Source organism: Cantharellus anzutake, assembly GCF_015039405.1.
Source record: "Cantharellus anzutake strain C23 chromosome Unknown EI90scaffold_3, whole genome shotgun sequence".
In the NCBI taxonomy this organism is placed as follows: domain Eukaryota; kingdom Fungi; phylum Basidiomycota; class Agaricomycetes; order Cantharellales; family Hydnaceae; genus Cantharellus; species Cantharellus anzutake.
Window position 1 is genome coordinate 714,097 of NW_024066953.1, and position 15,874 is coordinate 729,970.

Consider the following 15,874-nt stretch of genomic DNA (forward strand, 5'->3'; position numbering starts at 1 on the left):
CCCCACAAGAGGACGTCGACACATGTACTGACTGGTACAGGGTGGCTACAAACAACCATGCCTCATGAATGCGTATGTCGCACGATAACATTGAGACGGAGGCGAAAAGACTTCCTGACCAGTACCCCCGGCTCATATTGCACGGATGTACATCCTCGTGTGTCGATGAATAAAACCAATGACTGACGATGCTTGCGAGCGTCGTAAAATCCAACGTCAGGAACAAGCACTTATGTACTCGAACCCTCCCCCAACGTCGTACTCAAACCCACCCACACCCTGTGGCATATTTGAACGCCCCACCTCCACTGCAATACCCCCTCCGACGTATGCACACTCATCAGTGTACGAATCCGCCCACACACCACCAGTGTGTGGGCATGCTCCCTCCACTTCTCATGGACACAGCCATCCCGCGCACCATGTCCATTACTCACACCGTCATCAAGATGAGGATTCGTCCATGAACGATGCTGACGTCGAGACTTGTCACTACAACGACAACTATCTCAGCGACAATGTTGCTGTCGATGCAGCTAGGTCCACAACTGTCAGGGCACACACCCTGACTAGCCCGGACCCGGACCCGCATGTGCGCTCTGCCCTGCATGCTCCACGCGCCGCATGCTCCGGGCCCGGTTCCCACTCTTCATGTGACTTCCGGGTATTCCCGGAAGTTTTCGCCATATTGGGCCACTGTGGGAAAGTGAGAAGTTAACCTTCTTCTCACTTTCTTACCCACAGTAGGCACAGGGCTGTGGGCTAGAGAGAGAGGGGTCATGGGGCCCTGACAACAATGACTCATAGGACTACGTCAAATCACCCATCTGGCTCGGGTCCGCACTGCGTAAACGGATGAGGAACTGACCCCCTCATATCCATACCTTCGTCAATGACAATGCCATCGTTGATTACTCACTTTTGTCAACAACAAGGCTGTCATTGATTAATAACTTCTTACCTTCGTCAACGACAATGCTGTCTGTTAGATACTGATCCGGGGTCGGGCACCGAAGGTCACCGATGCGGACCGCTAAGGGCCGCGATGGCCGCGATGCCTCAGACAAGGCCCGAGGGTAGGGCATTTGGCCTCAGCAACTCTAAAGGGAGTGCTGTGCCCCCTAGTTGTCTCTTGGCCCTCATTTCGAACTTACTGGGGCTGCCTTGTTGGGGTCAGGGCTTGGGGTCGTGGTCAAGTTGATATTAGAGCTAAGGTACTATAATGTAGTATACAGGATATATATATGAAGGTGAAATGAATAGAAGCGGACCCGGGCCGAAGGCCGAAGGGTCCGGAAGCAAATAGGAACAAAGAGCGGGGTTGGCCGCACCGCGGCCGGCAATGACCGAGGGTCAAAACAAACAATAACAGATAAATAAACGAAGGGGTGTAGGGCCGCGATAGCGGCGATGGTATCATAGCGGAGTAGGCGATGTCGCGGAGTCACGCTAGGTCGGTACCAGAGGCGGACTCGGGGCAGGGAGGTCGGTGTGGCTGTGGGGGAGTCGGCCAGGTGCAGGGGAGCCTAGGGGCAAGCGGGGAAGTGAGCAGGGGGTCCTCAGGGAGGATAGGGCTGAGGTCGGGGCTCGCGCTCACGCTCGCATAGCGGTAACGGGCTCGGGCGGCATCGGGACGGGCGGCTAACGGGCCGGAATGCACGGCCGTGACACTGTCATTGATTGTCTATTCTGTACCCTTCCTCTTTCGTCAACGACAACGTGGTTGATTATTCATTTTCTTCATCAGCGACAACTCTGCTGCCGATGACCTGCACTGTCAACATCGTCACGGTGGACGATGGTATTTAATAAACTCACAACGATGGGAAAGTCATTTCATCGTCGACAACACTGTCGTCGAGATCTTGGGTGCATATGTTCCAGGAGAAACTCTAAGTGGGCTTCACCTACAAACTACTATTATAGCCTCCTGCAATGAGTGTGCCCCCGTTTGCATACATCTTTCATATGTAGAACGTTAAAATTTTATTTCTTTAAAATGCTTGCTTTCCCCTTGTGTATATATGCTTGTACCCTGTCTGCGATTTAATATCGCAAGGGAGGAGGATGTGAGGCCCTGGCCCATGTCTATATTCCGCTCACAACATCAGTTGATGTTGTGTTGTGTAATAATTATGTTGCGACGCTAATTTAGCGTCGTGGAAGCTTCTCTATTTATTTGTGCCGAGAATGCATTAGATTGTATATAAACCCTCGGGGTAGCTGTAAAAGGCAGATCAGCCTTTACTTCTACCCCGTTAATATACAGCAAATCAAAGCATATAATTAGACAGACAACTGAGGCCTGAGGCGAATGGGGGAACGGAACGTTACCGTCCCCAAACTAGTAAGATACCTTTCAGCGAAGCCCAGAGGGGCAAGAGGATGAGGTGAAGTGGGGTTGGTGACTAACTGGCTAAAATGGAAGGAAGCAGTAGTCCAAATAGGGATGAGGGGAAAGTGTGAAAGATACATTACAAGCGGCAAAAGTGCCAAGTATGGTCCGTGGAGCTTGGAGGTTGTGGAGCTTATGGAGTTTGCAGAGGCAGGGTTGGAAGTCCGAGAAATGTTGACAATGGTGTTTACATAGAATGAGGTCACCAATGCAATGGACTTAAGCTGAGGTGGAGTCAAAGTCTGAGGTCGGAACCATGATGGGATCTTGGAGTGAAGGTATGAGCAGTGTCTGAGTATGGGGTATGGGGTATGGGACTGTGGCGGAAGGTTGTAACTTTGGCAGAGGTTGGTGGAAGAGGGTCAGAGGGAGGAGAGTGATGAGAGGAGTGGGTAGAGGAGTGGAGAGAGGAATGGGGTCATGTCCAAAGGTGGGTATCGGAGCGGACGGAAGGTAAGGTAGGACTCTGGAGGTGGTGGAGAGGAGGGTCCGGAAGTCGGATCGGGATTGGGTATGTGTGGATATGACAGGTTAAGTGTGATGAGGCTGTGTATTTCTATTTTCAAGAAATGACTCAACCATATTATGACTCAGCCAAAGTGACTTGGTCAAAAATGACTTGGCTGGAAATGACTCCATCAGAAATGACTCAGCCAGGGTGTCATACAGTTGTGACTAGAAAATATTTCTAAGTAGTTGTTCATAGGTTCATATAATCCCTATAGTGTAAGAATAATGTGAGGAAATGTTCTTCAAAGTGCCATTTTCAAAATTCCTGGCAAACTCCATAATTCAAAAAATCATGCTTCAAAGTTTGCACCATTACTGTCAGGGCACAGCCCCTGACCCCACACACCCTCAGGTACCCTTCCCCCATTTTCTCCTATTTTTCCCTTCACTGTTCCACAATCCCACATGCATGCAGACCTGTGGGAACGTTCTGGGCGAGTTACTCGCCCAGAAACCATCACAGCCACAACTGTGGGAACTATCTGGGTGAGCAGCTTGCCCAGAATCTTCCCACAGGGGGGTGTCAATTATGGAAAGTCAGCAAAGAGCTGAAAACTGTATAATTCCCAGCTCCCATGTTTGGTTCAGAACTTGCTGAGTAATTGTCAGGGCCCGGCCTTCATTCCGTGACGGGCCCAGGGGGATCCTCCTAGTCGCTGGGGTATCTAGTCCCAGTCCGAGATCCTCAAACTCACTGAGGGGGCTAGCCCCAGCCTTCACAGGAAATGAGTTGCTACACATTTAGGGAGTAGCTAGTTACACTTGCCTTCTGTCACGACCCGACATATCCATCACTTCCGTCAATGCATCCTAGTGCCACTTGGCCCATCCCACCCACTATCATCATCATCCATCCATCCATCCGTCCACCCGTCACCCTCATCCGCACTTCCTCCCCCGCACGTGTACCTTCAACCTAGGTTGCCCGCTTCATTGTTGTCTGCCCACCAGCCAGACGGCTTGCTGGATGGCTGGATGGCCTTTTCTCTTTTGTTCACTTGCAGACTATTGTTCCTCCTTTATCACTCATTGTTCTTGCTTGCCTTTTGTTGACCAAGTTTTCCGATATTCTCTTTCTTCATTCATTAATATCATGCTTGATCCGCCACTCCTTCCAGGCCGGTCCTATTTAGTTACTTGTGTTTATAATGTGTGTAGGTTACACCGGATGTACCTCAGTTTGTATATTGACTTGGATTTACCCCCCTTGTCTCTTCTCTACATCGTAAGGCTCTTGTCTGAAATTGGGACAACAACATAAGAACGAAGTGCAGCACTGAAGCTGAAGTCCCGCCCCTCCGACCTTACGAGCCCAGACAACTTCACACACCTTGCAGATCATCTGGATACGCATCCGACACGTTCCTGACACCTTCACAGGAAATGAGTTGAGAAGAAGGGTAACCTTCTCAACCTCCTGTGAAGCCGCTAACAAATTCAAAAATTGTCAGGGACTCGTCCAGGGTTGAGGAAGCCTGGGTGTAGTGTCCGGGACTGAGAGCCTGGTGGGGGGTGGATTGGGCATGTGTACTGACAGGCCCGATACGGGACAATGGTCCCTGGCCACTTAGACTGAAGTGGAAAGATGTTATTGTTATTAAAAGTGGAATGCTATACTACTTACCTGAAGTGGAAAGATGAGAAGAAGGCTACTTCTTCGGTTCCCACTTCAGGTATGTTTATATACATGCAGCTTGGGTCACATGACGGATGCCACATCACCCTCACACACAGCCATAACCACCTGGGCACCTCTGTGGGAGATGAGGAAATTTGTATCCGGTGCGACTACTGGACTTATCCAGAGCTCCAAATTCTTATGACGTAAACCAGCGTTACTGGACAAATGACATAAAATGGACAAGCCTGGTATCGAACCCAGGACTTCTAGCGTGCATCCATACACTACTCGCCCGTTATGCCAGGGGGGGGTACCCCTTCCCTGATGGTTTGGGAGATCACTTGATCCCTTCCTCCAACAGGAGATCCCAAGGGCGTCTGGTGCGAGCATGCATGCTGGGCACAGCAGGAAGTCGCTCGAGGTGCCTGGGCCAGGTGTGTTGTGGGTGCACTGCAGGTGGGTCAATGGTACATTGATACAAGGAAAGGTCATCCATGTAAAATAAAGAGAAAATGGAGAAGAAGTAAAATAGAAAGAAAATGAGGAAGCAGAAATGAGGAGGGGGAAAGGAAAGGGGGAGGAGATGAGGAGGGGTTGACAGCAGGGTACTGGGTCAGGTGGGGCTGGGTGGAGCTGGGTCAGGCAGGTGTGCCCTGACAAAAATACAGACCAGCGGTGTAGGAGAAATAACAGTCACCCTATGAAAACTCATTATGGAAATATGTCAGATAAACCACGAAAAACCCCATATTACAAGTAGATATCAGAAAATAGAAGAACCTGAATTTTAATGAATTTTTACGAATTATTACGACTGCATATGATAAATCGGAAGAAAGAAAATTAATAAAAATACTTCAAGCTTAGCACCAACAAGACGGAATGCTCGGGGGAACTTATAGCAAATATTAAACAAAGAACTAGGTCAATCGAGCAAGATTTGACTATAAAATCAACCAGAGAACCTCCATGGAAACTACTTTCCCATGCCCACACACGTAGCCGAGGATGGAAGTACCATGGAACAAGGATTCCTTAGGAACCAATGCAACATTAAAAGTCGTGTTTATAATAGAGAATGTAGATGTCTCCCAAACGGACCCAATGAAAGTAATTTCAGGGGAAAATACCTATAGACGACGGAGATATGACCAAAACTCTTGGAAAATGAGGACAACGTTCAAAAGGAAAGCGCGAAGAACAAGCAGTAACGACCAAGACGAGCTTGATGGCCCACCAGAAAGGAAGGGATCTATTCTTAATCCACCCAAATTTTCATAATAAAAGGTTCATGCATCAATGAGATATTCATTAATGGGATGAGAGACATCAAAGTCATGGCTCAGGGAAAAGACAACGTTCACGCAAGATCCATATTTAAAACACATAACAAAATTTACATGGAAATTATGATAAATTGGAAACTATAGTGATGCAAAGTTTTCAGCCCAAACAGTCCAGCCATTGTGAAGTTACACCAATGACAAATCCACATCATGCTTAAAGACATGTGAGGGTGGCAATGCGAAGGGAACCGGCCATCAGAACCGAGATCCGCACTTCGGCAGATCACAAAGACCAATTTCTGTCCAAATAAGGAAGGCCCCAGTCAAAACAAAGCATGGAAAGTACAAAACCACCTTAGATCATGAGGGAAAAATCTGAAATAAATCATGGAAGCCCGTATTGAGGATACAAACACCTGCACATGCAATAAATTCCGAACAATTAAACAGAAACGGCGCCCGCATATGAATGAGTACAGGAACAACACATGTGATTACCAAATGTGCATGCGAACTTTTGCTAACTCGACAAATACCGAGAAATAGAGTACAACTTTAGTATCATTGGAAAGGTGGGAATAGATGAAAATTTATGATGCCGAGAACGTGAAAAACCATTCAGAAATGAATGAGATACAAGGACATGAAGTTAGAAACCTGAAAACACATGGGAAGACAGCTTCTAGAGGTCCAGAGCCCCAAATAAAATACATAAAAATATGATATCTTCAAGGACGACCTATTATAACAACTGTCAGGAACGTGCCAGACGCGTATCCGGGTGACCCGCAAAGCGCGCGAGGTCGTCCGGGCTCATAAGGTCGGAGGGGCAGGACTTTAGCTTCAGTGACTCGGGTGGAGCGCTGCACTTCGTTCCTACGTTGGTGTCCCAATTTCAGACAGAAGCCTTACGATGAGGATAAGAGTTTAGAGGGGGAATCCAAGTCGATATACGAACTAAGGTACATCCGGTGTAACCTACACATGTTATAAACACAAGTAACTAAATGAGAGCGGCCCGGAAGGAGTGGCGGATCAAGCGCGATATTAATGAATGAAGAAAGGAACAAATAATCAATATCGGCAAACTTGGTCAACAAAAGGCAAGCAAGGAACAATAGGAAGAACAATAGTCTGCAAGTGGACAAAAGAGAAAAGGCCATCCGGCCGTCTAGCAAGCCGTCCAGCTGGGGGCGGACAACAATGAAGTGGGCAACCTAGGTTGGAAGGTACATGTGCAAGGGAGGAAGTGCGGATGAGGGTGACAGGTGGACGGATGGGTGGACGGATGATGATGATAGTGGGAGGGACGGGCCAAGTGGCACTAGGACGCGTAGAGGGAAGTGTCGGATATGTCGGGTCGTGACAGTATCCCCTTCTTAGCGCCGATGCCCCTGGAGGCCCAATTGGTGCACGTGGGAATCGTTCGGCCAATTCCGAATTTGAATCCGTGTGTGAAATCAAACATTCGCTCCATCAATTTGACTAAGTCCAGTCATTACTCAACAGCTCTACTCAATAACCCGCCCTTCATGTCCAAAACTCTTGATCTTCACGACATCGTGTCCTGGGAGGAGAAGGACATCCAGGAGGCGATGGACGACGAGCCTGCCATGATGCAGGCGAAGCTGAATGAGCGGGTGAGGCACAAGGCGGTCAAAAAAGCGGCCGAGGCAGCTAGGCAGGCGGCTGAAGAGAAGAAAAGACGTGAGGAAGAGGAGGCCAGGGAGCGGGAGGCAGAGGCGAAGCGCCAACAGGTGCGGGCGGCTGGGTCATCCAAAGGCAAGGTGAGTAGCCAGTATCTTACAAACACTTACTGCCACGCGATCCCTGAGGCTAACGCAAGTACATTTTTTGTTTTTGTTTTTTAGTGCAAGGCCTCAGTCGACCCGCCACAGGCCGCAAGGGAAAAGCCCCCCTGTGGTCGATGCCTCAAGTCCCAGCTGGTTTGCGAGCGGGGCAGGTACCAGGCATGCACGAACTGCATGCACACCAGGGCCAAATGCGACCTGGTCACGATTCGAGTGGGGACCGCGACGCCCTCACAGCAAAAGAAACCGCGGGTGATCTCACCCAAGGCACCAGTACACGCGTCTGAGGATGGGGAAGATGATATGGAGGACGAGGAGGACGATTGGGACGAGGATGGGGGTGACGTGGAGAAGTGGGGTGAGGCGATCATGGACGCCCTCAAGGAGCTGACTGACGCTGTGAGGCAGTTGCCCAGCGAGGTCGCCAAGATTACACGGGAGGAGAGGTCGAGGAAGAAGAAGGAGAAGTCGGAGGGTGGGGGAGCAGGTGACCCGCCCATGTATACTCCCCGTGGTGTGGGCGCGTCGCCCTGAAGTTCTCTTTTTTTTCATTTTTGTATATACCTCCATCATGCCATACCCTAGTCAAAACATGGCCAGTTGATGTGTGAGCACTCTAAGAAAAGTGAGGGCCCAGCTTGTCAGGATAAAGCGTGTGGAAGTCAGAACCAAGTCAGAGGCATGGCCAAGCTCCGTGGCCGGCAACCAAGAAGTCTCCTCGTCCGTCCCATCATACCCGAGCCAACGTACCAGGTACAGTAACTTACGGTTACGACGCCTACGATCCAACTTTGAATCTAGTATTTCAGCAATCTCATACTCAGGTTCACTGTCAATCTCAACAGGCGGAGGTGGAGGTTGTACGGCGGTTGGGGATGGTGTTGGGGACGGCTGGTTCGAGTTGGGACACATGAAAGACCGGGTGCATGGCTCTCATAGTCTCAGGAAGGTGGATGGTGTGGGAGTGGGTTCCTGGCACGGCGATGATCTCAAAGGGCCCGAGGTTCTTTTCTGAGAGTTTCTTCAAGGGTCGGGTGGATCTAAAATACTTAGCCTTAACAAAGACCATAGTACCAACCTCAAAGTCGGGTGCGGGTGAACGTTGTTGTGGGGACAACTCCGTGTACCGCAAAAAGTCGGGTTCTGCGGAATTTGGTCACTAACACACAGTACATATCCGCTGACGCTCCCGATACTCATTCTATCACTATCCAACACTCCATACACTCATTCCATATTTTTCCATATTTTCCCCATCATTCCCGACAGCCCCAAGCCAAATTCCCACGCCCAACCACGCCGCCAATTTCACCCCCTCTCCACATCTCAAGAACCACTGCACCAATTGGGACGAATAAGGGCTCATTGGAAAGCTGGAGACGAGGAGGTTGCTGACGGGAGGATAGGCGGGCGCTGTGGCGAAGTGTTGCGGAGATAACTTTCACAATTCCCATTTCGGATCCGTTATCACATATTGCCCATTCATTCATATTTCTTTTATTGTTTCTTTGTTCCCAATTGGATATTCATCATTTACGGTTGCCTAACGGCCCGTTTACATTCCCCCAGTCCATTCATTTCATTTCCAACATATATAAACTAGATAACAGCTTGTACATAACAAGTTAGTATTGAATAGACCCGTGAAGGGACAAGCAGAAGTTGCATCCAAGTGGCAAAGACGCCATCCACGACCCTAACGCCCCCATTGAGCTAGTTGATAACGTCTAAGACCCCTCTCATCATACTACTCAGCCTTGACGTCCAAGAGAGACGTAGGTGAGTGTTTGTTTGAGGTTTTTGCAGACCCAGTAGCACCCACGGACCAAAACCCGGCCCAACGAACCACACCCGCGCACACTACCACCCTCCCCCTTCTCTCTGTCTCGAGTCTAGGCGATAGACCCGTTACAAAACTGGTGGTCCTTACAGGGGAGGGATTTCAGCAGTGTTTGCGCCTCTCCATTTTCCCCAACTTCCATACTCGTTCCAAAACCTCGCATAGACGGACGTAGCGCTCGTACGCGCAGTTAGAAGAACTTTTATTCGATTACAACCCAAGTTACTATAGTACACGCAAGATGTCTCACACCTCTCATGCCATTCCCGCCGCTGGCCCCGCTGGCAACCCCACCCCCACAATCCTCACTACTACAGTCAGCCGTATGCCCGGCGCCCGCTCCAGGGAAGCCCCCAGGTTCAAAGGAACCAAGCTGAAGAAGTTTCTCCACGATTTTGAACTTCAAGCCAACTCCGCGAATCTTACCAACCCGCAAAAATGCGACTATATTGTCTCCTACTGCACAGAGAAGGAGGCAAAGTTTATTCGCACTCTTGACAGCCTCCAGAACAAAGATTGGGATGCGTTGAAGCAAGATCTCCTCAACTTTTACCCCGCTGAACAAGAAGACCGCGTTTACCGCCCCAAGGATCTCAGAAAATTCATAGAAAAGAAGCGCAAGCTCAGGAACCGTAAAGACTTTGACGATTACCGCAGACAGTTCCAGGTTATCGCCAAATCACTTGAGCAAAGGCACGCACTCAATGCCGGTGACAAGGACGATTATTTCTATCGAGGAATCAAGTCCCCCGCGTTCCGCAAAAGAGTCAAGCAAGAATTGAAGGCCCACAACCGTTGGACCGACCTAACTCGTGCACCCCCTATGGATCATGTCGTCACTACGGCCAAGGAGCTCTTGCAGCACGACCTGTACCATGCAGACGACTCTGACGGCTACTCAGACTCCGCAAGCGAATATTCCTCCGAGAGTTCCCCAGAAGACAGCGATTATTCCGACGCCAACGATTCAGATAATGAGGCAACTGAGGCTGAGCCAGAACCTCCAACCTCGTCGCGTCGGAAACTAGCTAAGTCACCCAGCAAGAAGACAACGAAGAAAACCAAGTTCAGAACCGTTGAACCTAGAGAGGACACTAAAGCCGTCGAGGCCAAAGTGGAAGTACCCCAGAATCCGAACTTCAAGTCCAACATGGAAGACCTTGAAGACCGTATGAACAGGCTAACTATTGCAATGGCCCGCCTCACAGACAGGACTCGCAACACTCGGCCCCCTCACGATCGCTGCTTCATGTGCGACGGACTCGGTCACCAAGCCAAGGACTGTGCTGAGACCAAAGCTTTCATCGCTGCCGGAGTACTCAGACTCGACGCATTTAACAGACTGATCATGGCTGACGGTTCTTATTTACCACGCAACCCCAATGGAGGGGGAGCAGCCCGCTTAATCCGTGAACAAGCTAACATGCGTACTAGTGCCGCAACTCTAGAATGGATGCGCGACTACGAGCAAGCCCATCAAGAATTCGCTGTCTTAGGCGACGGCGAGTTTGAAGTCCTGCCCGCGGAAGCGCACCCAGCCGAGAGAACTGATGCAGATAAGACTAAGCCAACTAGAGCCAAGCCGTACGATCGGGCCACTAGTCCAGGGCCACCACTTCCCGTTAGGCGGACCATTCCATCCGAGGAATTGGGGACGCCACCCAACCGCGCATACGTTGAACTTCCTCAACCACCCGTTATCCTCAAACGGCCCCAGCCACAAGACGTTCCTATGGTCAGCGCTGAACCCGTACCCCAAGACAAAGGAAAGCAGAGGGCGTATCCACGCCAGCCACCCGTCAATACAGCCAGCCCCTCGGGAACGAGTGGCCCACGAGCTAAGGTCACCTTTGAAGAAGGCCCTGCCCCTAATGCAAAGGCGCCACCTGCCAGAAGAACCGTGCCCGCTTATAAGTTCGCGTCCGAGTTGCAGGATAAGTTAAACACCGAGTCTGCATTCGAGCAACTCATGGCACAGAATGTAACGCTGCCGCTGGGCACCGTCTTAGGATCCTCTTTCGAGCTCAACAAGCGCATGCAGACGGCGACAAAGGTTCAGAGGATCCCATTGAATAAGAAGTCCAGTACTGCGAGTCTGCAGTACACCGCACCCGTCAACTACGACTCAGACGATAGCCAGCCCATCTACGAAGTCCATAGCCTAGAAGCTGGTGTAGATAGTGTACTAATGCCAGTAGAGGACGAGCCAGTCCCCAGCGAGACAGTTTACGATGTCTTTGACTTAGATTCGTATTTCAACGCTGAGGATGAACCTGAGGATCATCACAAAGGCCCCGAATTGGATCTGCGCCTCAACAAAAACGAGGATAATTCTGAGAAACCCTTTGAAACCTTTGACCTTAAAGCATGTCTCGAGGACGAGGACCTCTGCAACTTGGCCCTCCAAGTCATGGATATCTATGACCATTTTGACGACGAGGATTCCTGTCAAGTGGCGCATAGCACCCCCGAACCAGTTCTGTGCCCCGATGCCGAGAAATTCAACAAGACCCTGCTTGAGAGGCGCGATTTGGACTCTCATTCCAGCAATAACACTCCCTGTGCACTTGACGAGGATTATGATTCTGATTGGGAGGAGTATATCCGAAAGACTAGAAGCCGGCAGCCACCCAGGATTATCGAGACTCAAGTAGACGATCCTTCGCCACTCACGCAAGATACTGGCTCTAGCCAGGTGGTATTCGAGAGCTTTGGCCTTGAGTCCCAAGGCGATGACAGTAGTAGCACTTGGTCCATCGGCACGGATGACCAAGCTGAGAATTACTATCGGCAGCTCTTGGAATCTGAGCACATACGCGAATTCGGGCGTCCTTATCTTGGCGCCAGTACTACGTCTAAGAAACCTTCATTTTTGGCTATGGTAACCGCGAAGATTCAAGGACAGATTAGCAACCGCCCTTGCACTATGCTAATTGACACCGGCAGCGAGCTCAACATCATGACAAGCGAGCAAGCTTATGCTCTAGAACTCCCAGTCGACCCTACTGGCGCCATGTGGACTCTTCGCGGTGTATCCGGACACCAAGTCGCCTTAGAAGGTCTATGTAGAGACGTACCCGTTACCATCGGGGGAATTGAAGTTACCCATAACTTCTTTCTTACGCGAGATACCCTTCATGGAAAGGATATGATACTAGGTCAACCGTGGCTCTTCGGCCACTCTGCTAAGATCGAGTATATGCACGATGTAGGGATGGTAATTCAAGTCTGGAATGAGGGAAACCGAGATAGCGGAGCATCCGTCCGCATCAAACTTCCGATTATGAATGCCCCGCGAAATGTTTATCCTGTTCAAGCTCGTCGTTACGCGAGAGCTGCCGCCACCACATACGACATTAGTACTGTGAGATCTGCCCAGGCATCGGAGCCGCCACAATTCCCGAGCTGCATTCCTTCGACATTCACCGCGCCACAGACAGAACTTAAAGAGCTAAGGCCTGACGGCCTCGATCATGTACTAGCGGACCGTAACATGGAAGATCTAGGAGTCCTTAAAGCGCTTAAGAATGCTTGGATACCTTCCAAGGCACCCCATAGTCTGGGATTCACGGATTATGTTGAACGGGTCAGCCTAGTCAAGGGACCGGGCTTGAACTCAGCTAAGGAAACGTCGACTGAGATGGAATTTCCTCCATTCCCCATGCGCGATTCTAGTCTCGTATACACCTCAAATTGCCCTGAGCCGGCAACCCGAGTGACATCTTTGACAGCACCGCCGGAGCAAAAGCTTAAAGAGCCAAGGCCTGACGGCCTTGACTATGTTCTAGAAGGACGGGAAGCAGCCCATGCTGAGGATTCAAGAGCTGCTGCAGGTCCCTTGGCACTGTCTGGTCTAAATTCCACGGGAATTGTCGAGCACGTCGATATCGCTAAGGGAATGGCTGCAGCACAAGACTTCCCGTGCATGCATCATGAGCCCGTTGTTGCAGAGTCGTTGCCTGTGACTGCTCAGAACTCAGAGACTGGATGTACCGTTGTCAAGCCTGGATCAACGGGGGCAGCAATGATAGCTCGCATTGCACCGAAGTCCTTCACTGGACTTGAAATTTGTTTTCTTGCTAACTTCTTGACTGCACAAGAGAAGCCCGTTGTCCACGCCAAAGTCACTGAAGTCATACACCCGCCAGAAGGCTGTGAACGCTCCAGCGGGAGCCATGAGGATTCCTTATGCCGATCCCAAGAGCTTAGCTCCAACAGTTATGACAATCGTGTCGGGAATTCAGATCTGGAGTTCCCTCCAAGCCAGCCGCGATGGTTAGGACCGCATATGGTAGACAAGAGACTTCGCAGCGGCGCCCTTGTGTTGCAAGAATTAGATGGCGAAGAGCCAATAATCCGAGAACCCGTTAAGTTTTCCGAAGGTTATGAGAAACCAGACAATGAGGCAAATTATGCGTCCTACGCCACTAAGTCTAGGCACCCGACGCCACCCAAGTCCTGGGAGCTCAAGGGCGAGAAGCTAGCTGAGTATTGGCAAGAGAAATACGAGCGCGTGCATGCCAGAGCCGAGAGTCCAAACCTGAGGCTCCCTCCAAGCCAACGCGGATATGAACTCGAGAGGTTCATTGACACACGATTTCGGGATTTCCGCCATGCCACTCAGCTTAAGGAAGACGGTGACCTGAAGACTTTCCCCCCTGGCCCCCCTGACCTGTTTTATTGGTTATCCCGGGGCGGGAAGGGCTCTTATATTCTTCAAAATTCTTATTCCACGCGAAGTGATCCCGAGCATAAGTTAGAAGTCAAGTTATTATTGGGCAGGCCGACTATTGAGGTTATACACTCGAACAAAAGCCCCATGCTCGTTGCCGCTCCCGCCACTGAGACCAGCGGCCCAACTAATGGCAAAACCCCCTTGAAAATAACGCAATGCGAGATCAACCATCACCCCCTGCCTCCCTTCGAGTGCTCCATGGGCTACGGCAACCCTAATGCGCCACACACACGTCGCCGTAGGAGTCGAGGACGCTATCGACGCCGCCCACCAGAACCCAGCCGCGAAAGACTTCAAGAAGGCAGACGCGCCTTCCGACGATCCCCCATCCGTCAGCAAGAGACAGATATAGACAACAAGACAGCACCTAGAAGAACGGCGTTGCCATCCCCTAGGTCAACTCCCGTGGCGCCACCCGTCCAGAAGGTTGCACCACCCGCTGATAGTCTCACTAGACTAAGTGAGATGCCCGTAGCCATAGTACCAGCGCCAAAGATTTCACTTGCAAGGGATTTCACGGAGAAGACCAATGAGTGGACCCGTCGGGTTAGGGACATAGACAAAGACTCCGTCAAGAAGTTTGTTGGCGCTATGCCCAAATTCCAACCACCCGCTGTGATCCCCAGAGACCCTAAGGACGCACCCGCTGACGTCGAGCCAGTACCTAAGTCTCCCAGCCCCATGGATGAACACCCTAAGGCGGAGCGAGATGTTGAAGGGAAAGCACGGGCCCATACTGAAAAGGATCCTACCTCAAGGAAGACCTCTGTGTCGCGTAGGAGTTCTCGTCGGGAATGACATCAATTCCGCTGTCCCCTCATGTTAAGCCAACCGCCCGGGCCCATGTATTTATCCACTTGCCAATGCAACGTGCCTGCCATTTCGTATTACAATCACGCTCGTTTTATTTATACATTAAGGATGTTGAGGATATCGTGAGGGACCACGATCAAGAGCAAGGCCTATATGTTGTGGGGACAACTCCGTGTACCGCAAAAAGTCGGGTTCTGCGGAATTTGGTCACTAACACACAGTACATATCCGCTGACGCTCCCGATACTCATTCTATCACTATCCAACACTCCATACACTCATTCCATATTTTTCCATATTTTCCCCATCATTCCCGACAGCCCCAAGCCAAATTCCCACGCCCAACCACGCCGCCAATTTCACCCCCTCTCCACATCTCAAGAACCACTGCACCAATTGGGACGAATAAGGGCTCATTGGAAAGCTGGAGACGAGGAGGTTGCTGACGGGAGGATAGGCGGGCGCTGTGGCGAAGTGTTGCGGAGATAACTTTCACAATTCCCATTTCGGATCCGTTATCACATATTGCCCATTCATTCATATTTCTTTTATTGTTTCTTTGTTCCCAATTGGATATTCATCATTTACGGTTGCCTAACGGCCCGTTTACATTCCCCCAGTCCATTCATTTCATTTCCAACATATATAAACTAGATAACAGCTTGTACATAACAAGTTAGTATTGAATAGACCCGTGAAGGGACAAGCAGAAGTTGCATCCAAGTGGCAAAGACGCCATCCACGACCCTAACGCCCCCATTGAGCTAGTTGATAACGTCTAAGACCCCTCTCATCATACTACTCAGCCTTGACGTCCAAGAGAGACGTAGGTGAGTGTTTGTTTGAGGTTTTTGCAGACCCAG

At 50.4% G+C, this 15,874-nt stretch overlaps 1 protein-coding gene across 1 annotated transcript; it reads left to right on the forward strand.

The window, feature by feature from the left end:
- Positions 1-12,809: 12,809 nt before the first annotated feature.
- On the forward strand, positions 12,810-14,996 carry EI90DRAFT_3207791 (uncharacterized protein; the record flags this gene model as incomplete). Its single annotated transcript, XM_039066436.1, has 1 exon — positions 12,810-14,996. A coding segment is annotated over one exon (2,187 nt), but the record flags the coding sequence as incomplete, so codon positions are not given.
- Positions 14,997-15,874: the final 878 nt, after the last annotated feature.